The 25,480-nt window shown below is 33.7% G+C and overlaps 1 protein-coding gene across 2 annotated transcripts; it reads left to right on the top strand.

Annotated features, from left to right (window-relative positions):
* The first annotated feature begins 69 nt into the window (after nucleotides 1-69).
* On the top strand, nucleotides 70-25,348 carry LOC125656827 (phosphatidylinositol transfer protein alpha isoform-like). 2 transcript variants are annotated; one of them, XM_048887414.2, is made up of 10 exons: nucleotides 70-193; nucleotides 1,183-1,213; nucleotides 6,171-6,367; nucleotides 6,649-6,748; nucleotides 8,680-8,757; nucleotides 9,773-9,853; nucleotides 16,878-16,955; nucleotides 19,291-19,386; nucleotides 20,327-20,449; nucleotides 23,852-25,348. In XM_048887414.2, exons 1-10 carry the CDS (start codon nucleotides 165-167, stop codon nucleotides 23,903-23,905), a joined length of 867 nt encoding a protein of 288 aa, XP_048743371.1. In that variant the 5' UTR covers nucleotides 70-164; the 3' UTR covers nucleotides 23,906-25,348. The 2 variants fall into 2 exon arrangements, 1 of the variants encoding a protein (XP_048743371.1); XR_008798350.1 differs by lacking the exons at nucleotides 16,878-16,955; nucleotides 19,291-19,386; nucleotides 20,327-20,449; nucleotides 23,852-25,348 and having other exon boundaries at nucleotides 8,680-9,302; nucleotides 9,353-9,811.
* The last annotated feature ends 132 nt before the right edge of the window (nucleotides 25,349-25,480 follow it).

The following is a 25,480-nucleotide window of genomic DNA, read 5'->3' as shown; positions in this document are numbered from 1 at the left end:
AAAAATATATATTCAACATATACGCATAAGACATTGCCAAGAAAAATAAAATGAGATAAATAAATGATTTACTGCGGAATTGGTCGTTTCTGCGGCGCAGCTGACGTCATATTCGTTCCACCCCGTCGAACCAGAGGTACACTGGAAACAGAGAAACCGAAGTCATGCCGTCCACTCCCAATATGTGCGAGTAGTAAGTGCACTTACCTTTTTCCTATTTTAGATAATCGGTTCAAATTAATTCTTTAGTTTTATGGGAATCACTTAGCCGGCGTCTATCGTCTTTTTGTCAAAGAATCGTCATTTCTAATTATTGACCAGCTGATCTGTGCGATTTCCCAATAGGAAACTTGTAATTTGATTTGTTTTGTTTCAAAGAAGACAGTAAATGCTAAATGAATATTGTGTATTTTTTCTTTTTTCCTTTACAAAATGAAGTAATGATATTCATGTTTACATCAGTCATTACATATGCACATGTATATAGGTTAGCAACAGCCAATTTATTTTACTCTGATGACAAAATGAAGGATTTTCAACTGTCAGATGCATTAAATAAATGTGTAAGGACGGTAGTTTAGTTCTGTTAATTTTAATTTGTAACATATATCATAGATGGGTGGGCCAAAATACTATGGACTAAACTGGGTTTCAAACCCAGGACCGCTGAATATCAAGTCAGGAGCCATCTACTTACTGGTGGTTGAATCATTCAGACCATAATGGGCATTACATTCCTCCCCTTTACATAATTTTGTCCCAAAAGACAACCATTCTTAGACTCCGTGTTACATCTGGTTTTGTGTCAAACTTACCCCTGGACTTGATAGGTGAAAATGACTACCAGGAGAGAATCTAAATCAGACCAGTTTGATCATCAGTAACATAAGATGGTTCTATTGATAGAACACCTGACTAGCAATTTAGCTTGAATCCTATCTAGATCTGGTCCATTGTATTTTTATTTTATTTTTTCTTTCGACTCCCAATTTTAGATTACAGTGTTCATGAAAACATGCATGTGCCCATACTATGTATAGAATAATTACAAAATAATACATTAGACAATTTATGATGAGATGCATTTGGCATTAGACTGAATACATACATGTACAAAGATGGTTGTGTTACCGTTATATTTTCTGTACAGTTAATACTATTATGTTTCTGTTTATTTTTCAGCCGCATTGTACTACCTATGACAGTAGAAGAGGTAATGTTTTTTTTTTTTTGTTTGTCTGATTTTTTTTTTTTCAATTTATTTTCAATGAGAACTTTTTTATCAACATAGACTGATCTACCTGCCGTTTCTTTGAGGATAAATGTATTGAGGGAAGATCACTGGAATTTCAAAATAAAGTTCTATGATGTGTATAGACTGTTCACAAAATTTCATGCTTTTTCACCCCTTCATGCTGTCACGTCTGTTTATTAAAACTCGCGCAAAATGAAAAAATGTACATATTTTAAGGTCTAGCCCTATAACTTCAGTCTAACAGTTACTTTACTCCATATTACAGGCCATTGTTTAGATTGCATAACATGTCAATTTCCTACCACTAGAGTTCGACACGCTTGGCAGATCCCAGACAAAAGTGCTTCACTGTGGTCAGAAATAGGTCAAACATGTGTTTTGTTAAGAAGAAACCAAGCTGTCATTGTTAATTGACATCTTTTCAATTTGAGTTTATTTGTACATGAATTAAAGCGAAGGTAAACAGTCTTTAAGATATGAGGATGAAAATATTCAATTTCTGAGAAAACATCTTTTAGGCCTTTGACTTTGAAAACATTTTAAAAATATTTCTTTTATGTAGGAATCGCAAATGCATTGTATATATGGTTAGAAATTAGAAATTGTGAAATATACACCGTCTCAATAACAATCAAATAGATAACTTTAGATACTACATTCATGAGTTAATTTTGTTTTATTACCATAATTTATGAATTCCCAGCATTACAGGCATATAAAATCATTTTATGATTTATATTTTATATAGATTTCATACCACTCTTTGCAAACCTATGTACCTATTTTTCACTCAAAATTACTTTTTAAACCATTGTGACAGTACAGATTTGTAGTTGAAACATCATCACATTTATGCAGTAGGGGAGATGTTGACTAACCAATTTGTAGTCTTTCCATAATCTAGAAATGGCAATTTGCTGTTGGGACCATTTGGCATATATTTTTTAAATAATGCTGATTATATATGGAATAAAATGATCTTACTTGGTCCCTAACAAATATTAAAATCTATATATTAATCTTCCTCAATGTTTGAGATTTGAAATATGTTTTCAAATTCCAATACTTTTGTGACTTAACCAATCAAGCTGTAGTAAGAATGATTCATCATAGCACCTTTGAGCGTACATAGTGTATGAAAAGGGTGCTATATGAATATGTTATTATTATAGCAAACTCACTTTTTCATTAATATCTCAAAAATCGGAAAAAAGTCATATCTTTCAGCATTTTGCCATGTATTGTAATATGTATATATATATATATGCTGTATCGCAATCACACAACTGCATATTATATACTCTTCATCAAACAATATATATAGAATTTGAAGTCATTTTAGAGGGCCAATTAATGGGCCCATATTCTAAGACAATTTGATCTTTTAATAGTTAATTTCAAATTATTATTAAATGATGAAATCTATAAATACTCATACCAAAGACAAGTAACTTTACATCTAATTTTGAGTATTTGGAGAAGGAACAATTGTCACATATTTTAAATTTGGATCTGACCAAGATTTTAATTCATAACTTCCTGCTACTATGCTGACTAAGCTACTGGAGGAATCTGTGTTACTTAATATGTTAATACAGCACAAAGTGGTAGAAACTGCATGTACATATTGTTCACTGTGTTTGATTATAATTGTAATCAATATTCACATTTACCAATGTTTTGTCAGAAATAATTAATGAACCTATGTTGTTTCAATGTCTTGATGAAAGGACTGCCCTTTCAACTTGATGTAAAAATCTATATAATCATTTAATGGTATAAGAAGATACAAGTTTACTTCAAAATATAGATACATGTAGAAGGAAGAAATGGCATGGTTGTTTGTATATGGTGGATTTGGAAATCATGAAAGACTGGGCTTATTTCTACAAAATCAGTCGTCATGTTTTCATTATTTTCATACTCCAATAATATTAAAAACATTCTGGACATGTATTCCATAAATCAAATCATTACAATGAATTACAATGAATTTAGTCTGTTGCATAAGCACTGCATTGTATTCATGCAACATACCAGTTATTCTAAACTGCAAAAACAAACTTTATGTACAATTATGTGTATGATGTTGTAGTTATTATAATTCTTACAACTATCCCTGATCATTAGTACAAGCTTGTATTGAAGTGTTTAAAGTCTTCACCAATCAGTGCTACATGAATGGATGTATTTGAGTGTAAATGGGGTAGTCAGTTCTGATTGGTGTACACACTATACAGCATATGTTACCTGTCAGAACCTTACCTTTCTACCTGTGACAGGTAACCAAAGTACAGGAAGGAGAGTCAGGAAATGCCTAAGGTAATGGGAATGGGTTTAATTTCCTACCTCCTGGGCAGCAACTATACATAGAACTGTTATTTGTAATTGAAGGTGCTAAGCCTTGAAGAACAGAATACAATAGTGACAAAGCACCCATGCAGTCATTGTACATGATGATGCTTGTAGATTAGTGCAGTCATTTCTTGTCCTCACAGGAGAACTGTCTCAAGAGTAGTACCCTGTCACTGCTTTCACTTATATTAGTACTACAATATTACACATTCTCCGGGGTGTCAGGGTAGCGTAGTGGTTTTAACGCACTTGTTTCTCGCAGTTGGGACCCGAGTTTGATCCCTTGATTGACAGTGGTTGTATGTGAGAGGGTATGATGATCGCCTGCTAACTGCTCAGACACGTGGGTTTCCTCCAGGTACTCCGGTTTCCTCCCACAAAATGACCCCCTGGCGCCAACATCTGTGCAAGTCGGTAAATAGCTAGTATATAGCTAATGTTCATTGTTGTTATGTCCGACTTTAGAAACAAAGATAATTATCTCCTTACAGAATTTATTTTGCAGTAAATCTCTATGGTACATGTGTGAATTTTATCCAGTTACATGTAAGTTATGTTCTGACCATAAAAAAATCTCGAAGTTCGCCAGATTATCTTTAGCTGCAGAATATTATAATTTTGGCGTGCTGCTCCTCCAACTTAATGGCTACCAACATCCCCATCCTGGGGCAGTATTTTGGAATCAATCAGGAAATGTCCAGCAGGTTTGTGCATCTGTGTCGAAATGGACCTTAAAATATAAGGATATTGATTCTTCCCTGACCAAAACCTACTCTTCCACCTGATTTTATTGAATTTCATCAAAGTGTGATTTAGAATTGCAGAAGAAGCAAAGGTGCAGAGAGCGGACATAAGACATATAAAGTTGTTATAGATCTGACATTCATCTTCCCATCACTCACATTCAAATCAATAGCTCTCAGTAACACAACGACTTCATTTATCAAGACTGAAAGAGATCAATAAAAAAAAAAACATCCTGTAGGAATGGATTATGGATAAAAAAAAATTCCTTCTTTCAAGACTTCTGAGTAGTTCTAAGAATATTTCTCTGCAAATTTGCAAAGTAGGTCTATATCATACTCGATGGGAATTATGTTGAAACATAATAAATTGTCCTTCTAATTTAATTCACAGCAGTCAAACAATGCATTTAGTTAGATATCTAAATTGAATGTTTTTGTGAAGGGGGTGTAGACATTGTTACCACTCCAATAAAACTATATTATTCAGTGAAGAAATTTGTTATGACTTTGGGATTCAGTTTGTATTGTAAAGTATCTTGTATAGCACAAGCTATTGAAAAATGCACAGCTCCAATAAGTATGAAAAATGTTGATCCAATGTAAAGTCAGCATCCAAAATTTAAAGATTTGGGGTGTGTAACTTTCCTAAATCAATGATGATAAATTTTGCATATTTTATTTTTTATAATTCTTTTGAAAATACAAATACTATTAAACATAATATATTTAATCAAAATAGTAATATAATTATTGTACATGAATATACATGTACTTCCATATTTTGCTTATGATACCTTTGAAAAACTCTCAACTATTGTCTATAGACCAAGTAATATTTACGGCAATCTGTTAATACCATAGTATTGTTATTAATTGACCATTATCCCAGGGTACAAGACATTATTGGTATAATCCTCTTACTGATGTTTAAAATTTGTGAACATTGTTCAATTATAAATTGACAGTATCTGTCAATAAGTAAAAAATGTGTGCTAGACAGGAGCCGTGTAAAACTCTAAATAAACTTATGACACTGACTAGAGGAGTGCATAACTGCTGATCAGCTTCAAAGCAATTAACTCTCAACTTTAACTTACAAAAAAAATAACAAAAATCAACAATTTGTTTTTAAGTTTTTATACATGCACATGTTGGGGTGATAGTGAGAAGATTGTAATATACATTTTTCACAAGTCAACATAAAACAAATAACAGATGGCAAAATTGTAGGGCATTATTAAAAATAGATACAAAATAAGATAAAACGACAAATTATATTTTTTTCTGTTTTCGTTTTTTCCTCATTGTACTTGCCTGACCTTTCATTTTACCTGTAACCGCCAAATAATTTCTGTGGTACACATACTTAAGTTTTACTAAAGTAGCCTACAACTTTAGACAAACATTGTGGATAATGCAATAAAAAGTTAGAAAATATTTTTTTCATATGAACGTAGTTTTGACTTTGTGATTGCTATGTGTCTATAGTACACACCTGACATGATTGAGCATCAGTATAGCATTAATGTGAGTAATGATGGTAAAAACAGTTATTGGTCAAAAAAGTTTTGAAACTGGAAAAAATGGCTGATCATTTTTGGTCCTATGGATTTTGTTTGCATCATCCCTTTTAGTGTTAGAATTTATGAAGGAGAAAATAGTGTACTGAAAACAGAATATAGTGGTGCAAAAATGAAACAGAATGAGTGAAACATTGATAACTCAATCAACTGATTTACAATTATGGCTGTGTTGCAAGCACTCATTAAATACATGATTATGTAATTTATATTTGATGTAAAAATGTCTTTCAGTATCAAGTTGGGCAGCTGTGGTCGGTGGCAGAAGCCAGCAAAAATGAAACTGGAGGAGGGGAAGGGATAGAGGTTGTAGTAAATGAACCTTTTGATGAAAACAATCATCCCCCAGAGAAACCATTACTACCACTGACACCTGGTGGTAAACCCCTGACTGAAGGACAATACACTCACAAAATCTACCACTTAGCCAGGTAAAAAATGTGTAAACAAAATTTTATCTACCAGATGCAGATATCTAGAATCACTTAATGGTTATTAGAAATTTTACTGTCACTTGTATTCAGAAGTCTTACCTACTACATGCACTTTATGATACATGTGTGTAGAAGTCTTTCTTGTTTTGTTTTTAATCTATGGTGTCTGGAAAAAAACCCAAGTACCATTAAACAGCTTGTAAAGTCTTGTGGTGTATCATATAATATATTTACTTATAACATATTTGTTTATATATTTTAATCTTTTTTATTTTCAGTCGTGTGCCAGCTTTTATTCGACTTATAGCACCAAAAGGATCTTTAGAAATTCATGAGAAAGCTTGGAACGCTTATCCATACTGCAGAACCATTGTCTCTGTACGTAACACTACAGGCTTCATCCATGTGTGATGCTCTTTAATCAAAGAATGCAGTTTATCTCTTTGTTCATTTCTTTATATTTACATTTGCCAATGCACTTCCTTATATGACAGTACTAATGAAATTGAGATTCATTTTTGTGTAACATGAAGTTGGTCACGTGATCAGTCTTTTCTTGCGTATGAATACGATCACCGCTTTAAAAGTCAGTTCCTGTACTTTCACCTGGCTTCTTGCTTATGCAATGCAGTGGGGGATTTAGACACACACACACCCCTCCTTTCGCCACAAATTTAAATAATAGAAATAGTGTGAGTAAAATTCCAGATTGGCACCCAAAATGGCTGAGTATTTTGGCTAATACTTCACTTTCACACACACCCTTTTGTAAACCCAGGATCCGCCACTGCAATGACATCGTAACAGAAACAAATGCAGCAGGATATTTATACAGAGTTTATTTTGTAAACAAACAAGAATTCCGTCAATTTATAAAACAAAACATACCGTTCTGTTGTTTCATTTTAAAGTTTTAAATACCGTCTGCAACTATGCCTAAATTGCAACTTTTGCATGGCAAATTTATAAAATAAGTTCTATGATATTGGAAGTGAAAAAATGTAGGCAGAGTTATAAGCCTATTTACTTTATGATGATAAGTTAACCTGTTGTTTCCTGGCAACTGCCATTATGGCTATGACTCGGCATGATCATTAGCGAGGCTGGTTTCGAAGTTCGAAAAATTATGTTCATGTCAGGGTATCAGTGCGAGTCTTCATTCAAATCCTACAACAGAAATCTCTCGAGTGAACAAAAACTCTGTCAGTTCGTTTTTATTTTCTCTTACACACACTGAAGGTAATTAAAGGAAGCAACCTACCTGCACTTTTTCTAAATCTGTCCTACTGTCTCGAATCGTTTCCTGCATGGCTACAACCGTGAGTCCTAACAACGAACATGCTGTTGTTTCTTTCCAAAAACCTGACCAAGAGCTTAACATTAACTTGATCATATCCTCCATCAATTCTCTCAGATCCTTTGAATTTCTGTCGAAATCTGTGTTCAACAATTGCGTTTTCAACTTTGTAGGCTAGCCCAATGCCAGTTTTCTCCATCACTGATCATGACCAAATCACATCACAAATGTAGTTTACTCCGCTCTTCTTATCTTCATTTACTTTACACTCAAAATTACCTTTATTTTACACCTGTTTCGTCTTTTTTTAACCTTTTCAATTTAATATCTATATCTTATATTCTGTTTGATATTATTCCTAATTTTTTATTTGATAAAACTCTAACGAACTATATTTTGTGCTTTATGATCGTTATTTCGGTCATCTCCTACATAATCATGGAGGTTCAGTAAGAACACAAATCAAAATAGAAAATATAAATATAAGAAATAAAATATCATTTTTGAGTGTTATTGGGATATGACATGAAGTTGGTACATGATCAGATCTACTATAACGCCCTTCGGGCATTATAGGATTGGATCACGTGACCAACTTCATGTCATATCCCAATATCATTCAAAAATGATATCTTATTTCTAAACAAATTTTCGGTTAAATGTTTCCACTGTAAGTGATGGCAATTGATAATACAGTTGATATGTCAGTTCACTTCAATACTATATTATTTACCATTATCTGATTCCAATGTAAGTGATGATAATTAAGATGTTAATAGAGTTAATTTGTTAGTGTGTTCATTATAAGGCATTAAACCACTGTCATGTCTGTGTACAGTACACTCTCCCTTCACATCTGACTTGAGGAAGGGGAGGGGATGGGGGTGTGTGAACATGGAGGTGAACGGGGGGGGGTGAATTATGAAAAAGGAATATATTACATGTACATGTACTTTGATGTTTCCTCACTCAAATATAGATCAGTCTGTATATGTGTGTGTTTCTGCTCTAGAATCCTGATTACATGAAGGATGGATTTTTCATCAAGATAGAGACCATGCACTCACCAGATAGAGGAACACAGGAAAATGTATGTATATCTCACTCAGGACAATGTATGTATATCTCACCCAAGACAATGTATGCATATCTCATACAGGGCAATGTATGTATATCTCATACAGGACAATATGTGTATATCTCATACAAGACAATGTATGTATATCTCACCCAAGACAATGTATGTATATCTCACCCAAGACAATGTATGTATATCTCACCCAAGACAATGTATGTATATCTCGCTCAGGACAATGTATGTATATCTCACCCAAGACAATGTATGTATATCTCACTCAGGACAATGTATGTATATCTCACACAAGACAATGTATGTACATGTATATCTCATACAGTCACTCAGGACAGTGTATGTATATCTCATACAGGACAATGTTTATATATCTCATACAAGACAATGTGTGTATATCTCATACAGGACAATGTGTGAATATCTCATACAGGGCAATGTATGTATATCTCACTCAGGACAATGTATGCATATCTCATACAGGGCAATGTACATGTATGTATATCTCACTCAGGACAATGTATGCATATCTCATACAGGGCAATGTACATGTATGTATATCTCACTCAGGACAATGTATGCATATCTCATACAGGGCAATGTATGTATATCTCAAACAGGACAATGTGTGTATATCTCATACAAGACAATGTATGTATATCTCACTCAGGACAATGTATGTATATCTCATACAGGACAATGTATGTATATCTCATACAGGACAATGTTTATATATCTCATACAGGACAATATGTGTATATCTCATACAGGACAATGTATGTATATCTCATACAGGACAATGTTTATATATCTCATACAGGACAATGTTTATATATCTCATACAGGACAATGTTTATATATCTCATACAGGACAATGTATGTATATCTCACATGGGATAGTGTTTGCACACATGCTTGTCTCATTAGGAACTCACAGTGTGGAGTTCTGGAATGTGTGTGCATATGTACTCTCATAAAGTACAGAATATGTTAGTCTTTCAAAATCTTGTTACAGGTACATCAACTTCCTCCAGATGTTGTAAAGGACAGAAAAGTGGAGAATATAGACATTGCCAATGATGCCATAAAGTCATCCGTGAGTATACCTAAATGTGTTGTACTAAATCCTTTAGTGGAATGGCTTGTGAAATTCATGTAATCCTACAATTTTCTGACGAGCTTGAAATTTGGCTGTGATGCCTTACAGAAAATTGACATCCAGATAAGGGATTGCCTCAACATTTGTAAATGATATTTTAAAGTTTACAACAAAGCCCCACCCACTAATCCTGTGCTATTTGATATGCACACTTCAAGCATTTTCTTGTCTGGTTTTGGTTTCTTGCAAAACTTTTTAAAAATTGTAGTATTTACATGATCTTATTTCAAATAATTTGTATCATTTAATCTTACTTGAATACATGTAGTTCAAAATTATTGAACATGGAAGCAGATCGGTAAATTCTGCATGAATTACCTTTTCATGCATGTACAGTATTATACACACTTCATGGATTCAAATATGACTTACTAAAATAGCATTATTGTGGTTTCATTTACATTAGTTATTTCCTCAAAAGTGTAGAAATCAAATCAGAATGATATATAAAAGGAGACCTCTAGTTCTAAATTCATTGAATATCACTACGGTAAACAATAACCAGGAAGTGACATAGATATCCACCACACTAAATCCTCCAATGTGCGACAGCTACTGTACAATATCGCAAGGATTTATTTTTCATGTTGCAGTAATGTAGTTAGAAGCACCACTCGCAAAATGAAATTACTTTTCTTTTAATATTGCTGAAATCCATGGAAAACTTTTGATTAATAGTTCATTCACAAATCCAAGTGCTTGGAAGTTGATGTCTGCGAGTCATCTCATGATATTAAGTACCTGCATAAAATAAGAATTCTACAACATAGCAACAAGAAATCAAAGTTATTTTGCTCCACTGCGTTGGAAATTAACAGTTTGTATGAAATACATGATTTTTTTCCAATGTGACAGAAAGAACCAATCAGACAGATAGTTTTCATTATTTCAGCAGATTGATTTCTAAATGTTGAGAGAGTCCATTAGTTGTTTGTCAGAATTTGTGTCTGCTGGACAATGAACTTGAAACAGACGTAACACTGAAATTTCATGTTTGCCTGAAAAGTGTGATAGTAAGATATAACTGCAAATAAATAAGCATGCCATGGCATACCAAGGTCTTAACACTCAAATGTTCTTGTTAGGCTTCGAAAAATTCATTATCTGGTTCTCTGCTCATTTTTCCTTAAGATATATGTGGCAGGTTTCTTATTTTAGATATATACTTTGTTGAAAATGGTATGATCAACAATTCTTCTATGAAAATGTTTTAGTAATGTGCGTTGATTGAAAATGATTGCTAAGCCATGGCATTGAATGAACTCAGCTAATTACAGAAATATTTTAGAATATAATACAATAAATCATTGAGCCAGCATTGCTTGGATTTTTTTATTATTTTTTTTGACTGCTGTATGAAAAATAATTAGTTTCCAAAACTAAAACCAGAAACAGGAGAATTTTTCAAAAAAGATACCAAACCACATCTAAATTTTCCATGATTAAATTGACATTATAGCATCATTTATGCAGTGACTTTCAGGTATGTGTGGGCAAGTCTGAGAAACCAAAACATCAACTTCTGGTGCCCTTACATCCTTAATTACAAACATATGAAGGAATTTTTGCTGGAATCTAAAAGTCCCATAGCAATATTTGTAAGCCTTGATATATCCAGAACTGGCATGAACTTACACTATGTTTTGTTGGGTTATTTAAAAAAAAAAAAAAAAGACCAATAGATAGTTACCAGGTATTTTGGCTAGTCTTCATTTTCTGTATGTCAATAACTAGGCTAGAAATAATTTGGTTTGTGTTACATGATAAAGAAATTTTAATCACTTGTTAAAAGAGTTAGGTTGTTGGGTTTTTTTTATGGAGTTAGATAGAGTAAATTAACTTCAGTTCATATTCCAATAGAATGTATCTCTGATATTGAGGAAGCTCAAATACAATAAAGACGGTTATAATAAATTTATGGCTAGCAAAGAAGTTATTCAAAAATAAAGTAAATCTTCATGGTACACTTCAAATGAGAAAGTAAGAAATTATACTTAATATCATTAAATATTATACAGACACAAAGTGTCTATAGATTTTATCACCTTATAATTTGTCACTGCATCTTGAACTTAAATCTCTGATCATACAATGCATAGCATGCCTCCATATGTTAATTCCTCAGTCCTGTTATAAGTCATCTCAAAATAGATCATGACCCGAAATGGCAAGTTAAAACAGATTGTGGGAAAACAACATTTGCACCAAACTGCTTTTATCAATACTGAATAAAGATCATTGCTCATGCTTCTATTTATTTATTTTGTACTATATATTTTCTTTGATATAAAATAATTACAACATTTCATGCTTTAACTAATATAACATACAAGATACCCATGATATAAGCCAATACACTGACAGTCTGTACATCTGTACAGATATTGTGAAGAGCAATGTAACATCACTGTCATCAGTGATTGGGATAAGCAAATTGCTAAATGTGACAATGGCGCATTACCAGCTAGTGTCAATGTGACATTTCTAAAATGAATGCGCCATATTGAAATTTTTATACGACATTTAAAATGACAAGTCCGAGAGACCTGTAAATCATAATCTAAACACTACTGATAGACGGAATTGCCATAGATATCTTTTAATTAGTTTTCTTATTAACTGACTGAATAGTATACTGATATGGGCAAATCTACAATAACATATTTGATAAAAAGAAAACTTTCCCATTTTTATTTTTATTTCTGTTTTCTTTATGCTCTTCTGTGTCGTCTTTGTGTTCAAACGCCTTCCTCAACAGTGTTTTTTGGTTTGCCATTCTGGCGAAATTACGATTCAATGGTATTACCAATCAAATAATTTTTACTGTTTGATTAGATCTTGAGGTAATCAAAGTCATACTTGTGCTTAAATGACCGAAAAGTTTTACTATTAAAAAAGCACTACAGTGATAAAGATTTTTCAAGCACTAAATCGATATAGATTCAGTGGGGGAACAGCTCAAAAGTTTAAAAGTTCATATGTCTACGAAGTCAGTGGGGGGAAAGCTCACACTACGTATATCAACGATATTCCGCCACAATGGCGCAAACATTTTCAACACCTATGCACCAGTTTTTAATTCAATACGACTATGGCACAGGGCGCGTGCTTATTCCAATCACTGTGTCATGTGTGTGATTGGTGTTCATAATTAAAAGCTAATTGCAAATATTTGCCAAACTTACATGATATTCTGTTGTATTTCAGTATTTATTGTGTGATTGATGTGAATTTTTAGTTTATTATGCATTGCTAGTCCTTATGATTAAGCTATATGTAAAAATTCTAGTTACATAATGACTAGACTATAATATCATTGGAATTTTGGCTTAAAATCATAATTAGCTTGGATTAAGTTGAAAGTTACACTGGTAGTCAAACACAACTGAAATTAGGCTATTCATGGAATTCTAATATCTTCAAGTTAGAGTTCAGCATTTTTAAACATAGATTTATTATTATAACTTGGTCACAAATTATTGAGTGATTTTAATTATAGAGTAGTGTACTATTCTACATATAATTTAGTTATTGTGCGATTTTTACGTTACATGATTATGATTGAGTTACGAATTATTGAGTGATTTTTATTATAGAGTGGTGTACTATTCTACATATAATTTAGTTATTGTGCGATTTTTACGTGACACAATTATGATTTAGTTACGAATTATTGAGTGATTTTAATTATAGAGTAGTGTACTATTCTACATGTATTTTGTTATTGTGTGATTTTTACGTTACATGATGTGCAGAGGGTAAGAACTGTAAATCATTTGCCCTCATCTTTTTCTAGCTTTCCAGATTGAGCACAGTTAGCAGCTGGGAGTTATTTCTTCCTCTTGGGGTCATGCAATGTCCTTAATAATAGCTGTTAGCGTGGGGGTACTATTTCATGTTTAAATCAATGAGTTTACATTTGGTGTAGAATTTCAATGATTTTTTACTGTTAGGTGTAAAGTTTCATTTCATGTTAAATCAGTCAGGTTTACTGTTAGGTGTAAAGTTTCATTTCATGTTAAATCAGTCAGGTTTACTGTTAAGGTTTAGGGTTTCATTTCATGTTTAAATCAGTCAGATTTACTGTTAAGGTGTAGGGTTTCATTTCATGTTTAAATCAGTCAGATTTACTGTTAAGGTGTAGGGTTTCATTTCATGTTTAAATCAGTCAGGTTTACTGTTAGGTGTGGGGTTTCATTTCATGTTTAAATCAGTCAGATTTACTGTTAAGGTTTCAATCCATATATGTTTAAGTCAATCAGGTTTACTGTTAGCATTAGGGTCTGATGTTTAAATCAATCAGTTAACATGAAGTTTCATTGATCTGTGTGCTTTTAGCTATGGTTCTCATTTAAATGTTAAAATCAATCAGTTTACTGTCAGCATGGGATTTCATTTTGTTTTCAAATGGATCAGTTTGATGTTTGCTTAGGGTTTCATTTGTGTCATAAAGAGTTTGTTTTGAAAACAAATTTAGGTTGACATTTTCTTATTTAGCAAATTTTTTTAAATTCATCCGCCTTGTCACACAAACAGTATAGTGATAAGATAGATTAAAACTTTTTCTTTTGAAAAATATCTCCTGAAAAACATTCACCAAAAAAATGAAAGTTTGAAAATTCGGTGACTCATTGCATGACTCTTTCATTTCAGTTATTTTTACTCTCTGAACTAATTTCATCTTTTCCCTGTTAAACTCTCCCAGTGGGGAAAAAAAATTTGTTATAGAGCTACAAAGAATTTATTTTGATTCCAAACTACTGTCTGCTTGTATGTAATTCACTTAGATTCCCATTCACACATATATACTAATGAAGTCTTAGTTTTAGCATTAGATTGAATAGATTTAATACACACACACTGTATTGCTTTCACGTTAAGCATTGTGAAAAAATGTAATAAAATTTTAACAATGCTTAACATGAGAGCATGTTTTTTATCTGCTGTGCATTAACATTTGAACATTTTCAACTTCAGATATTACACTGAAATTGAGATGTAGCATTATTGGGATGAAGGAGTCCATTTGAGTGTTTAGCTCACCTGAGTCTTTTCTGATTAAAATTTGTCTGTTCTCATCAGCGCTTTTGGCAGTGTAAACTTTCACTATTTCATCTTCTCCAGAACCATTGGGCCAATTTCAACCAAACTTGGCAAAAAGTAGCCTTGGATGAAGGGATTTCAAGTTGTTCAAATGAAGGTCCATCTCCCCTTCCAAGGGGAGATAATCAAGAAAAAGAACCACTGTGCCAGAAAAGTTTAAATTATGGGAAGCTTCCTGTCAATGAAGATTCAAGTTGTCCAAATCATGGGCCCCAGGGGTAGGGTGGGACTACAATTTGGGATTACAGTTTTACATGGGGATAACCGATTCAAGTTTGTTGAAATCATGGCCACAGGGGGTAGGGTGGGGCCACAGTAAGGAAGCAAAATTCTATATAGAGAAACTAGTATATCGGGGTGGAGGGATGAACTGTAATGATCTTTTTCTCAAGAGCAAGTGTCGTGATTAGTCATATCAAAATGCAAGCATCATCAGGAAATGCATATTTAAACTTGTTATAGTTGTGGCCCCCTAGGGGTATGGAAAGGCCACAACAGGGCATCAAAGATTTACATGAGATTATACAGTCAAAAGTCTTTTAAAATTTTCTCATGAACCACTGTCTAGGATATGATTTGTTGTTATATTATTATGCAAGCATCCTCGAGTAATGCAGATACCATTTTATTCAAATCATGGCCCTGGAGGGTAGAGTGGAGCCACAATTGAGGATCAAATTTTTACATGACAGTATATGGAAAATATTATTTTAATGTAGATCCTAGTCCCTACAAGTCATGAGGGGAAGGGGAGGGGGGCTCAGTTAGGGGATTAAATGTTTACATAACAATTTATAGAAGAAAATTGTTAAAGGTATTATTCTTAAGAGCAGCAGGGCCAGAATTAGTTATATTGATATGCAAGCATCTTCAGGTAGTGCAGATTAATGTTTGATCAAGGCAGTGCCTAAGGGATGGGTTTGGGCCACAATATGGATTCAAGGTTTTATTTAGAATTACATGTATATGGAGGATTTTTTTTTAAAATCAAGAACGACAGAGTGGTGAGTAGTATGCAATCATCCTCAGGTTGTACAAATTCAGGTCTGTTTAATCCATGGTCCAGGGAGGTAGGTTGGGGCCATATTAGTGATAAAAAAATTACATGTATATATCAAAACATCTTGAAAAATACAAGCATTCCAATGTAGTGCAGATTCTTATTTGATCAAATTATGGTCCCTGGTGCTAGGGTAGGGCTAGAATTTGGATATAGTTTTACTTGAGTATACCTATAGGAAATTTAAAAACTCTTTTCGAGAGTCATAAGACCACACTAAATAATATTAATATCCATACATTCCCAAGTTGTGTGATGATAAAAATTTTTGTGGAGTTTTTATTTACAAATATGTGGAGACTGGGTTTTTGAGTGGGCCTAGAATCAGGGGTCTTTTTAAAAACTTCTCCAAAAACACAACAGCAAGACCATATAAATGATATACATGCATCCCTACGTTGTGTGGATTCAAATTTGGTTAAATCATGGTCCTCTGGGGCTAGAGTGGAGTCATGATATAGGATTCATATACTGAAAATCCAGAATTTCTTTAAAAAATGTCTAGAGTCCTGAACACCAAGGATTATAAACTAAGTGAATAATATTAATGAGCAGAGATATCTTTATTAGAACTGGGAAAATCATTGCTACAGGGTGAGAGATTTAGGTCACAGAGTGTTAATATATGAATCAAATAATGAAAAGGCATTTTTAAATCTGTATTTTAAAAAAATTCTAATGAGGGATATACTGCATGAAAACTACCCAGAAATTATAAGATTCAATTAAAACACCACATTTTAATAGATGATTACCTTTGAATCAATATGTCATATTCATGTTCTCTGTTGATTGTAGGATTACAAAGAAGAATGGGACCCCAAATTAGTGAAGTCTCAGAAAACCGGGCGAGGACCATTGGAAGGGGAATGGAAGGTAATCAATCATCAGTGTCTTAACTTTAATCCAAGGTAACCAATCAGTGTCCAACCTGATCCAAACCAATCAGTGTCTAACTCTTATCCAAGGTAATCAATCAGTGTCTAGCCTGATCCTAACCAATCAGTGTCTGACTTGATCCTATCCAATCAATGTCTAACCTCATCATATCCAATCCGTGTCTAGCCTGATCCTAACCAATCAGTGTCTGACTCTAATCCAAGGTAACCAATCAATGTCAAACCTGATCCTAACCAATCAGTGTTTAACCTGATCCTAACCAATCAGTGTCTGACTTGATCCTATCCAATCAATGTCTAACCTGATCATATCCAATCCGTGTCTAGCCTGATCCTAACCAATCAGTGTCTGACTCTAATCCAAGGTAACCAATCAATGTCAAACCTGATCCTAACCAATCAGTGCTTAACCTGATCCTATCCAATCAGTGTCTAACCTGATCCTAACCAATCAGTGTCTAACCTGATCCTAACCAATCAGTGTCTGACTCTAATCCAAGGTAACCAGTATGTGTCTAACTCTAATTGAAAGTAACCTTCATTTCAGTAGCCAGTCAGTGGTGACATTTCAGTAACCAATTGGTGGTGTCATTCTGATGACCAATCAATGGTGTCATTTCAATAACCAATCAATGGTGTCTTTGATAACCAGTCAATGGTGCAATTCTCTAACCAATCCATGGTAGGATTTTGATAACTAATCATTGATGTCAGTTTTATAACAAATCAGTGCTGCTCAATCAATGACATAGTGATGGTTGTTTGCTTGTTTTATGTCCTGTCAATAATTTTTAGCCGAGTTGCAACAAAGTTGAACTCGGCTATTGGTTTGGTGATGCGGGCGTGTGGGCGGTTGGGCGTCAACAATTGGTTTCCGGATGATAACTCGAAAAGTTTACAATCTAATCAAATGAAACTTTGATATATTGTTAGGTACCAGGCAAGGAAGACCCCTATTGATTTTGGAGAAAAAAGGTCAAAGGTCAAGGTCACAGTGACCGAAAATAGAATGAAAATTTCAGAAAAATTTGGTTTCCAGATGATAACTCCGAAAGTTCAAATCCGAATCAAATGATACTTTAATATATTGTTGGGTACCAGGTAAGGAAGACCCCTATTGATTTTGGAGGAAAAAGGTCAAAAGTCAAGGTCACAGTGACCGAATATAGCATGAAAATTTCAGAAAAATTTGGTTTCCGGATGATAACTCCGAAAGTTTAAATCCGAATCAAATGATATTTTAAGATATTGTTGTGTACCAGGTAAGGAAGACCCCTATTGATTTTGGAGAAAATAGGTCAAAGGTCAAGGTCACAGTGACCGAAAATATATTTAAAATTCCCCCAAAAAAATTGGTTTCCGGAGGATAACTCGAAAATTTTTAATTTGAATCAAATGAAACTTGGATATATTGTTGGATACCAGCAAAGCAAGGCCTCTATTGATTTTGGAGAACAAAGGTCAAAGTCACAGTGACCGAATATAGATTGAAAACTTCAGACAAATATGGTTTCTGGACAGTAACTCGAAAAGTTTAAAACTGAAATTAGTTCTTCACAATTATAAATATGCCACATCATTCCTGGCTTTACAATGTATCCCATGCAACTCGGCTCATGCACCCCTGGGTGCATATACTGATTTTTCACTCATATTGAGACGTCACTAACTGTAGGGGAATTATCACAAATTTAGACCTATGCTTAGTGCTGAAGACTGTAGCACTAAAGGTTCTTTAACATGCCAACATGGGACCTCCGTTTTTAAGGTCATATCCAATAAACATGTGATTCTCACTTTTAAATGCAGAGCATTTGGCGATGGAGCAGTCACTCCCCACAGGGGCTTCTTATCCTGTGCACTACCTATATTTACGTCTTAGGTTTTACGTGGCCATGACACAAGTAGGGTTTGCACTCACAACCTTTCAATCATGATGCGAACTCTCTATATCAGTGGTGTCATTGTGTTAACAAATCAGTGGTGTCATTTCTATAACCAGCCAGCAGTATCTTGATGATCAATCAGTGTTGTAATTTTGACAACCGATGGATGGTGTAATTTTGATAATGAATTGTGTTATTTTGACAACCAATCAATGCCATCATTTCAGGTACCAATCAGTGATGTCATTTCAATCACAACTGTTATATTCTGTATCGTCAAGAAAATCTTAAATGTGGTGATGAAAACCCATGTAAATTAATACATGAAGTATTCACAGTAGTTGTAGAACATTGCACAATATAACTTTGATGAACTGTTCTGTTCAGAGAAAATAAAATGCAAAATGAATCTTTTCATCATTGCAGAAATCTTGTGAACCAGTGATGTGCTGCTATAAATTAGTGTCTGTCAAATTTAAGTGGTTCGGTTTGCAAAACCGAGTGGAAAAATTTATCCAGACAGTAAGTGTTGCCTGTATATCATATAAATTCATCCAGATAACAATTGTAATATATATAGAATATTTGTATTCATTCAGACATAACATATATATCAATTATATGGATTTCAGCCAGACAGTAAATGTAGCATGTTTGTATCAATTACATAAATTCACCAGACAGTATGTGTAGCACATATCGATTACATGAATTCATCCACACAGTAATTGTAACATATATCAGTTACATAAATTCATCCAGTGTAACATAGATCATTTACATACAGTGTTCAAAATGTTGATTACTTGCATTCATCCAGGCAGGAAGTGTAATGTATATTGATTGCATGAATTCATCCATACAGTAAATTTAACATATATCGATTAGTACATGAATTCATCCATACAGTAAAATTAACATATATCGATTAGTACATGAATTCATCCAGACAGTAAATTTAACATTTTTCGATTAGTACATGAATTCATCCAGACAGTAAATGTAGCATATATTGATAACTGGAATCCAGACAGTAAGTGTAGTAGATGTCGATTACACAAATTCATCCAGGCAGGAAATGTAGATAAATGTATATCGATTACATGAATTCGTCCAGATAGTAAGTGTAACTTACATAGAGGACTGTAGAATCATTAGATTTGTAGAGTCTCAATTTTCATGGATTTTGTTGCAACATTAGTCCAGGAATTTCAAACCACAACAAAATACAGAATTTTTAGAATGTTTAATGTACAGAAACTATATTCATGAAATTACATTCCAATAAACCTGTAAAATTTCAACAATCCATGAAAATTGTCCCCTTTGAATTTACATAATTCCGTGATATAAAGTTCATTCAGACAGTAAGTGTAACATCATTTGTAGCTGAATGAAGATTTGCTGACTTATGTAAAATTGATCTCGGCATGAATTTTATGAATGTTTGCCTTTATTTCAGCAAGAGAAAAGAATATTTACGAATTTTCACAGACAAGTGTACTGTTGGTTAGATAAATACCATGGCCTAACAATGGACGATATCAGAAGAATAGAGGAAGAAACTAAACGGGCATTAGATGAGGTAATTACAAACCAAATAGATTAGCGACTGTTGTATTTCGTTGTCCATAGAATTTATAGAATTGAAATTTTTGGTTTCAAATTATATAGGTGAACTAAAGCATTTATTGAATCTGCTTGGATAATTTCATGAAAATATGATCATTTGAAATATTTTTTATCAGCAATTTGTTTATATACCTGCCAGAAAATTTTCCTGGAGTATTGAGTAGGTGATACTCGATAAGATTTTTCATAAATTACAAAAGTTTTTTCTGCGTATAATTGCCATTCAACTCCACATTTTTTAGCTGTTTCACTTAATTCTTAAATCTGTAAACTTTTCTTTTGATAAGTTACAATATTTATTATTCTTTTCTGTGCATTAAACCTGGGCCTTTGTAATTGAGACTTAAGATAAGGACATTTATAGTGACCGACATCATGCTTGAAGATACAATTGAACTACACAGTTTTCATCCCTCAAGTTTCCTCTTTCTTAAAAATATTACCAGTGATGTTCAAAGATCAATTTCAAATATATATCTTTCAACTTTGTATTCAGTCTTCGCGAAAACTCACTAGCCTGATGCCTGAGGCTACTAGATTTCACGACGGGCTAGTAAAATTCCACAGGGTCTAAGCCCGTTTTGGGCCCGAACTCTATGATACCATAAATATAGAAAGGGGTCTAACTCTGACACAGATAAAAAACTAACCACTCGCTTCAAATGCCTAAAAAATCTTAAACTAGGTAAGCTATGTGTAGTTTGTCGTTTTTATACGCCCGTCTTAAGACGGGACGTATTATGGTATGGCGTTCATGTCCGTCCATCTGTTAGCTTTTTCGTGTCCAACCCGTAACTTAAATACTACAAGGCCTAGAATCATCAAACTTTGTCTGTAGATACATCTTGGGTAGAAGGTGTGTTGCACATTAAAACCAGGTCACTGTGACTTTTCATTAAGAAGATATCCGTCTGTCCATCCGTCTGTTAGCTTTTTCGTGTCCGACCCGTAACTTAAATACTACAAGGCCTAGAATCATCAAACTTTGTCTGTAGATACATCTTGGGTAGAAGGTGTGTCGCACATTAAAACCAGGTCACTGTGAAGAAGATATCCGTCTGTCCGTCCGTCTGTTAGCTTTTTCGTGTCCGACCCATAACTTAAATACTACAAGGCCTAGAATCATCAAACTTTGTCTGTAGATACATCTTGGGTAGAAGGTGTGTCGCACATTAAAACCAGGTCACTGTGAAGAAAATATCCGTCTGTCCGTTCGTCTGTTAGCTTTTTCGTGTCCGACCCGTAACTTAAATACTACAAGGCCTAGAATCATCAAACTTTGTCTGTAGATACATCTTGGGTAGAAGGTGTGTCGCACATTAAAACCAGGTCACTGTGAAGAAAATATCCGTCTGTCCGTCCGTCTGTTAGCTTTTTCATGTCCGACCCGTAACTTAAATACTACAAGGCCTAGAATCATCAAACTTTGTCTGTAGATACATCTTGGGTAGAAGGTGTGTCGCACATTAAAACCAGGTCACTGTGACTTTTCATTAAGAAGATATGGCCATATATGGCAAAAACTTGTCCGGCTCATAACTTGAAAACTATTAGACCTAGAATCACCAAAATTGGTCAACTAATGCATCTTAGGTAGAAGGTGTGTCGCATCCTACTTTAAGGTCACTGTGACATTTAATTAAGGTGATATAAAAAAAAAAATGTTTTAATGGGTACAATCTATACTGTTAACAATATGTGACGGGCGTATCATGTGCCGTGGCGGTTCACTTTATTCTTGCATAGATTAATGTTTTAACTACTTGCATGCCAAATTTCAAGTCACTGGTTCTTAAAATAACAAAGATATACGTCATCGTTCTCTCGATTTCACTTGTTTATTTTTACTAGGACATTTACCGGTCCAGGTCACGGAGTCGTTTCTCGCCTATGACAACAGCGAAATTCAGACTAGTATGGAAGATTTCGGACCTGTCAATTGAAATTTCACATCAATTGTAAGCTACTTACTTCCTCATATTTTAATAATGTTCTTCGTGTAGACGTTACACGACTTATTTTTCCTCAGCATCATTAACTGTTGACAAGAGCTGCCGTTTTAATGAACGCACTAAATACCCAATAGACTTAAAATCTCAAATACCTTAAAACTGATCAAAACATTATTCTTGTGATATTGCACTTAGAGAAGGAAATTGAACATTATTTCTTGGCTTTTATAATTTTTTGTTTTTGTTTATTCTATTTCATTTAGGTTATTATTACCCATTTTCCCCTTCTTTAAAGTTTTAAACATTTCGGGTATTTAGTGTATTCATTAAAATGACAGATCTTGTCAACAGTTGATGCTGCTGAGGAAAAATAAGTCGTGTAACGTCTACACGAAGAACATTATTAAAATATGAGGAAGTAAGTAGCGTATAATTGATGTGAAATTTTAATTGACAGGTCCGAAATCTTCCATACTAGTCTGAATTTCGCTGCTGTCATAGGTGAGAAACGACTCCATGACCTGGACCGGTAAATGTCCTAGTAAAAATAAACAAGTGAAATCGAGAGAACGATGACGTATATCTTTGTTATTTTAAGAACCAGTGACTTGAAATTTGGCATGCAAGTAGTTAAAACATTAATCTATGCAAGGAAAACGACAAACTACGCATAGCTTACCTAGTTTAAGATTTTTTAGGCATTTGAAGCGAGTGGTTAGTTTTTTATCTGTGTCAGAGTTACACCCCTTTCTATATTTATGGTATCACAGAGTTTGGGCCCAAAACGGGCTTAGCCCCTGTGTAAAATTCGAGTATGCACTGGCCTGACGGGCTAGTAAAAAAAAAATTACGACTTATGTATGGTACAAATTGTCTTTAGAAATCATCGGAGATCGAAGTTTTTAAAATGCTTCAGTCAGTGACTCTATTTTAATACTTTGACAAGCATCTCAATGTCATGATAGCGTTGACCAAGTACAAATAAACACTAACACCACAAACGCTTTTGAAAAATTAAAATCGGGAGCAAAGAGACAATTTAGTTTTAGACATGATTTTAAAATCAATATTTTTCATGTAGTGCTATACCAGTTAAATTATGTCATGCACATTTTCTAAGAATTTCAGCTCAATGTCATAAAATTTTGTGGTTACTTAAGAGTCCAAAAGTTGGAAATACAGAATTATGTTGCGATGTATGCTTGAATTTGGAGATATTGTACAATACTTGATGCAGAAATATCAATATTAATAAGAAGTTTTACATGTGACGTTAATTTTTGGAGAAATATTACTTGTTCACAAACGATGCAAAACAACCTTCATATTTGGACCAGTGATAATGCTTCTCTGTGTTTATTGATATGAATCGTAAATTCACAGGAAAATATTTTTTGTTACAGGCCCGCAGCAAAGGAGAGATTCGTGGAACAACAGCAGCTGATGAAAAGGAGTGATGTCATCAGGGTCATTAGGTCATTCCAATCGCCATGACAGCAGCCAATGGACACTATCACACTGACCCTTGACAGAATGTCAATTTTTTTTTAATGAAGATTTACTTGAACAGATATAATGTAGGACATTGTTTTTCACACAATTCATGTTTTGTTTTTCAGATCAGATTTTTATTTGTGATAAGTTTTAAAAACTGGTTATACTCATCTTTCAGTAGATGGTCCCATTTTAAAGATTTGAGAAATCGCTATCATTAATGTACAATAGAAGACACATTTTATGGTTTATTTTCTTATGACTGTAAATTGAGGTTGTAGAAATGTGTCAGTGTTTGTCCACGATGTGGAGTTATCCCCCTTGTGATCTAAGGGAAATAATCCCACCATCCTGTCATGTGCTCACTGTTTGTTAAGATTTTATTATTTATTGAGTATTAGACTTCTAAATGAGCATTTTTTTTATTTTACTGCTGCTACAGTGATACATAAACACAAGAGACCTATAAACATCTATAATGCTTGTAACTTTTTCTCATCTTTTGTTTTGATGATATTTTCCCTGTGTTGCATCTCCATTTATTATTCTGGCTCTTAGAATTCAATAGTGCTCATACAGATCAATTTATATGATTACCTAGACAATGGAGAAAGTTGTTGATTTCGTGAGGTGGAATGTGTTGTGCTTGTAAGACCTGTGTATTATGGAATATTGTATGTTTGCCAGTGATTTGTGGTATATTTGTAAAATTGATGCATTATGGGATAATGTATATTTGCATGACAGTGTATAGTGAGATCTATCTGTCTTCACCTCTGTCAGTGCCTTGGGTTTATCAGGATTCTTGTAAACCTCACATTGAGATTATTTGTTAACATCTACTTTCGCACTCCATGAATAATTTTTAAACAGTTGTTAGATTTGAGCATTTTTTTGTTGAGTTATGCTAAACCTTGGGGGAGGGAGGGGTGTGTATATATTTTACAGACTGAAATTAAAGTTGAAAAAACTAAACTTAATATTAGGTAAAAGATATATTGGAAAGGAATGTTTCAGAATGGAAACACTGTCAAATGAAATATTTATAATACTGCAGAGCAAACAATCAGACATTCGCAAATGGAATTGTAACGGTAAATTGAGATGTTGACAGAGGTTTAGGAGAGGTACAAAGAACAAATTTGTTTAGAGATTGGTGTTGATTATGTGAAGATTGTAAGATCATTACATTGTGGGGTAGGCTGGTCTCCTGTCCTGTTGTTATGGTCTCACACACAATGTGTATAAGATAGAGTACTATTGAACTTTAAGTGTAGTGTCTGACATCTTACTCAGTGTATGACTTACTACAGAGAAATCCTTCCTTGTGGTCCATAGATATAAACATAATCATGCATTAATAATGGAAATATGAAATTGAATTAAACATCTGGAACATAGAATTACAAGTGTGTTAGAATTTTTCTATTTGACAGAGGAGGTTTGCCAGTAATGAGAGTCTTATCTGCCTTCGGGTTCCTTGTTGGTTGGTTTCTCTAGTACTGATAAAAGCTTACGCTGAACATTAGATACGTTCA

The sequence above is a fragment of the Ostrea edulis genome, chromosome 1, assembly GCF_947568905.1.
Source record: "Ostrea edulis chromosome 1, xbOstEdul1.1, whole genome shotgun sequence".
NCBI lineage: Eukaryota > Metazoa > Mollusca > Bivalvia > Ostreida > Ostreidae > Ostrea > Ostrea edulis.
The sequence above is the reverse complement of the archived record's forward strand: the minus strand, read 5'-3'. Positions and strand labels throughout refer to the sequence as shown.

Bases quoted from the DNA above. Each gene is read 5' to 3' on its own strand.
- LOC125656827 (XM_048887414.2), top strand. From the start codon at position 165: ATGCCGTCCACTCCCAATATGTGCGAGTA. The intron at 1,214-6,170 runs GTAATGTTTTTT...AATGTCTTTCAG, and splicing joins TACCTATGACAGTAGAAGAG to TATCAAGTTGGGCAGCTGTG. The intron at 20,450-23,851 runs GTAATTACAAAC...TTTTTGTTACAG, and splicing joins CTAAACGGGCATTAGATGAG to GCCCGCAGCAAAGGAGAGAT.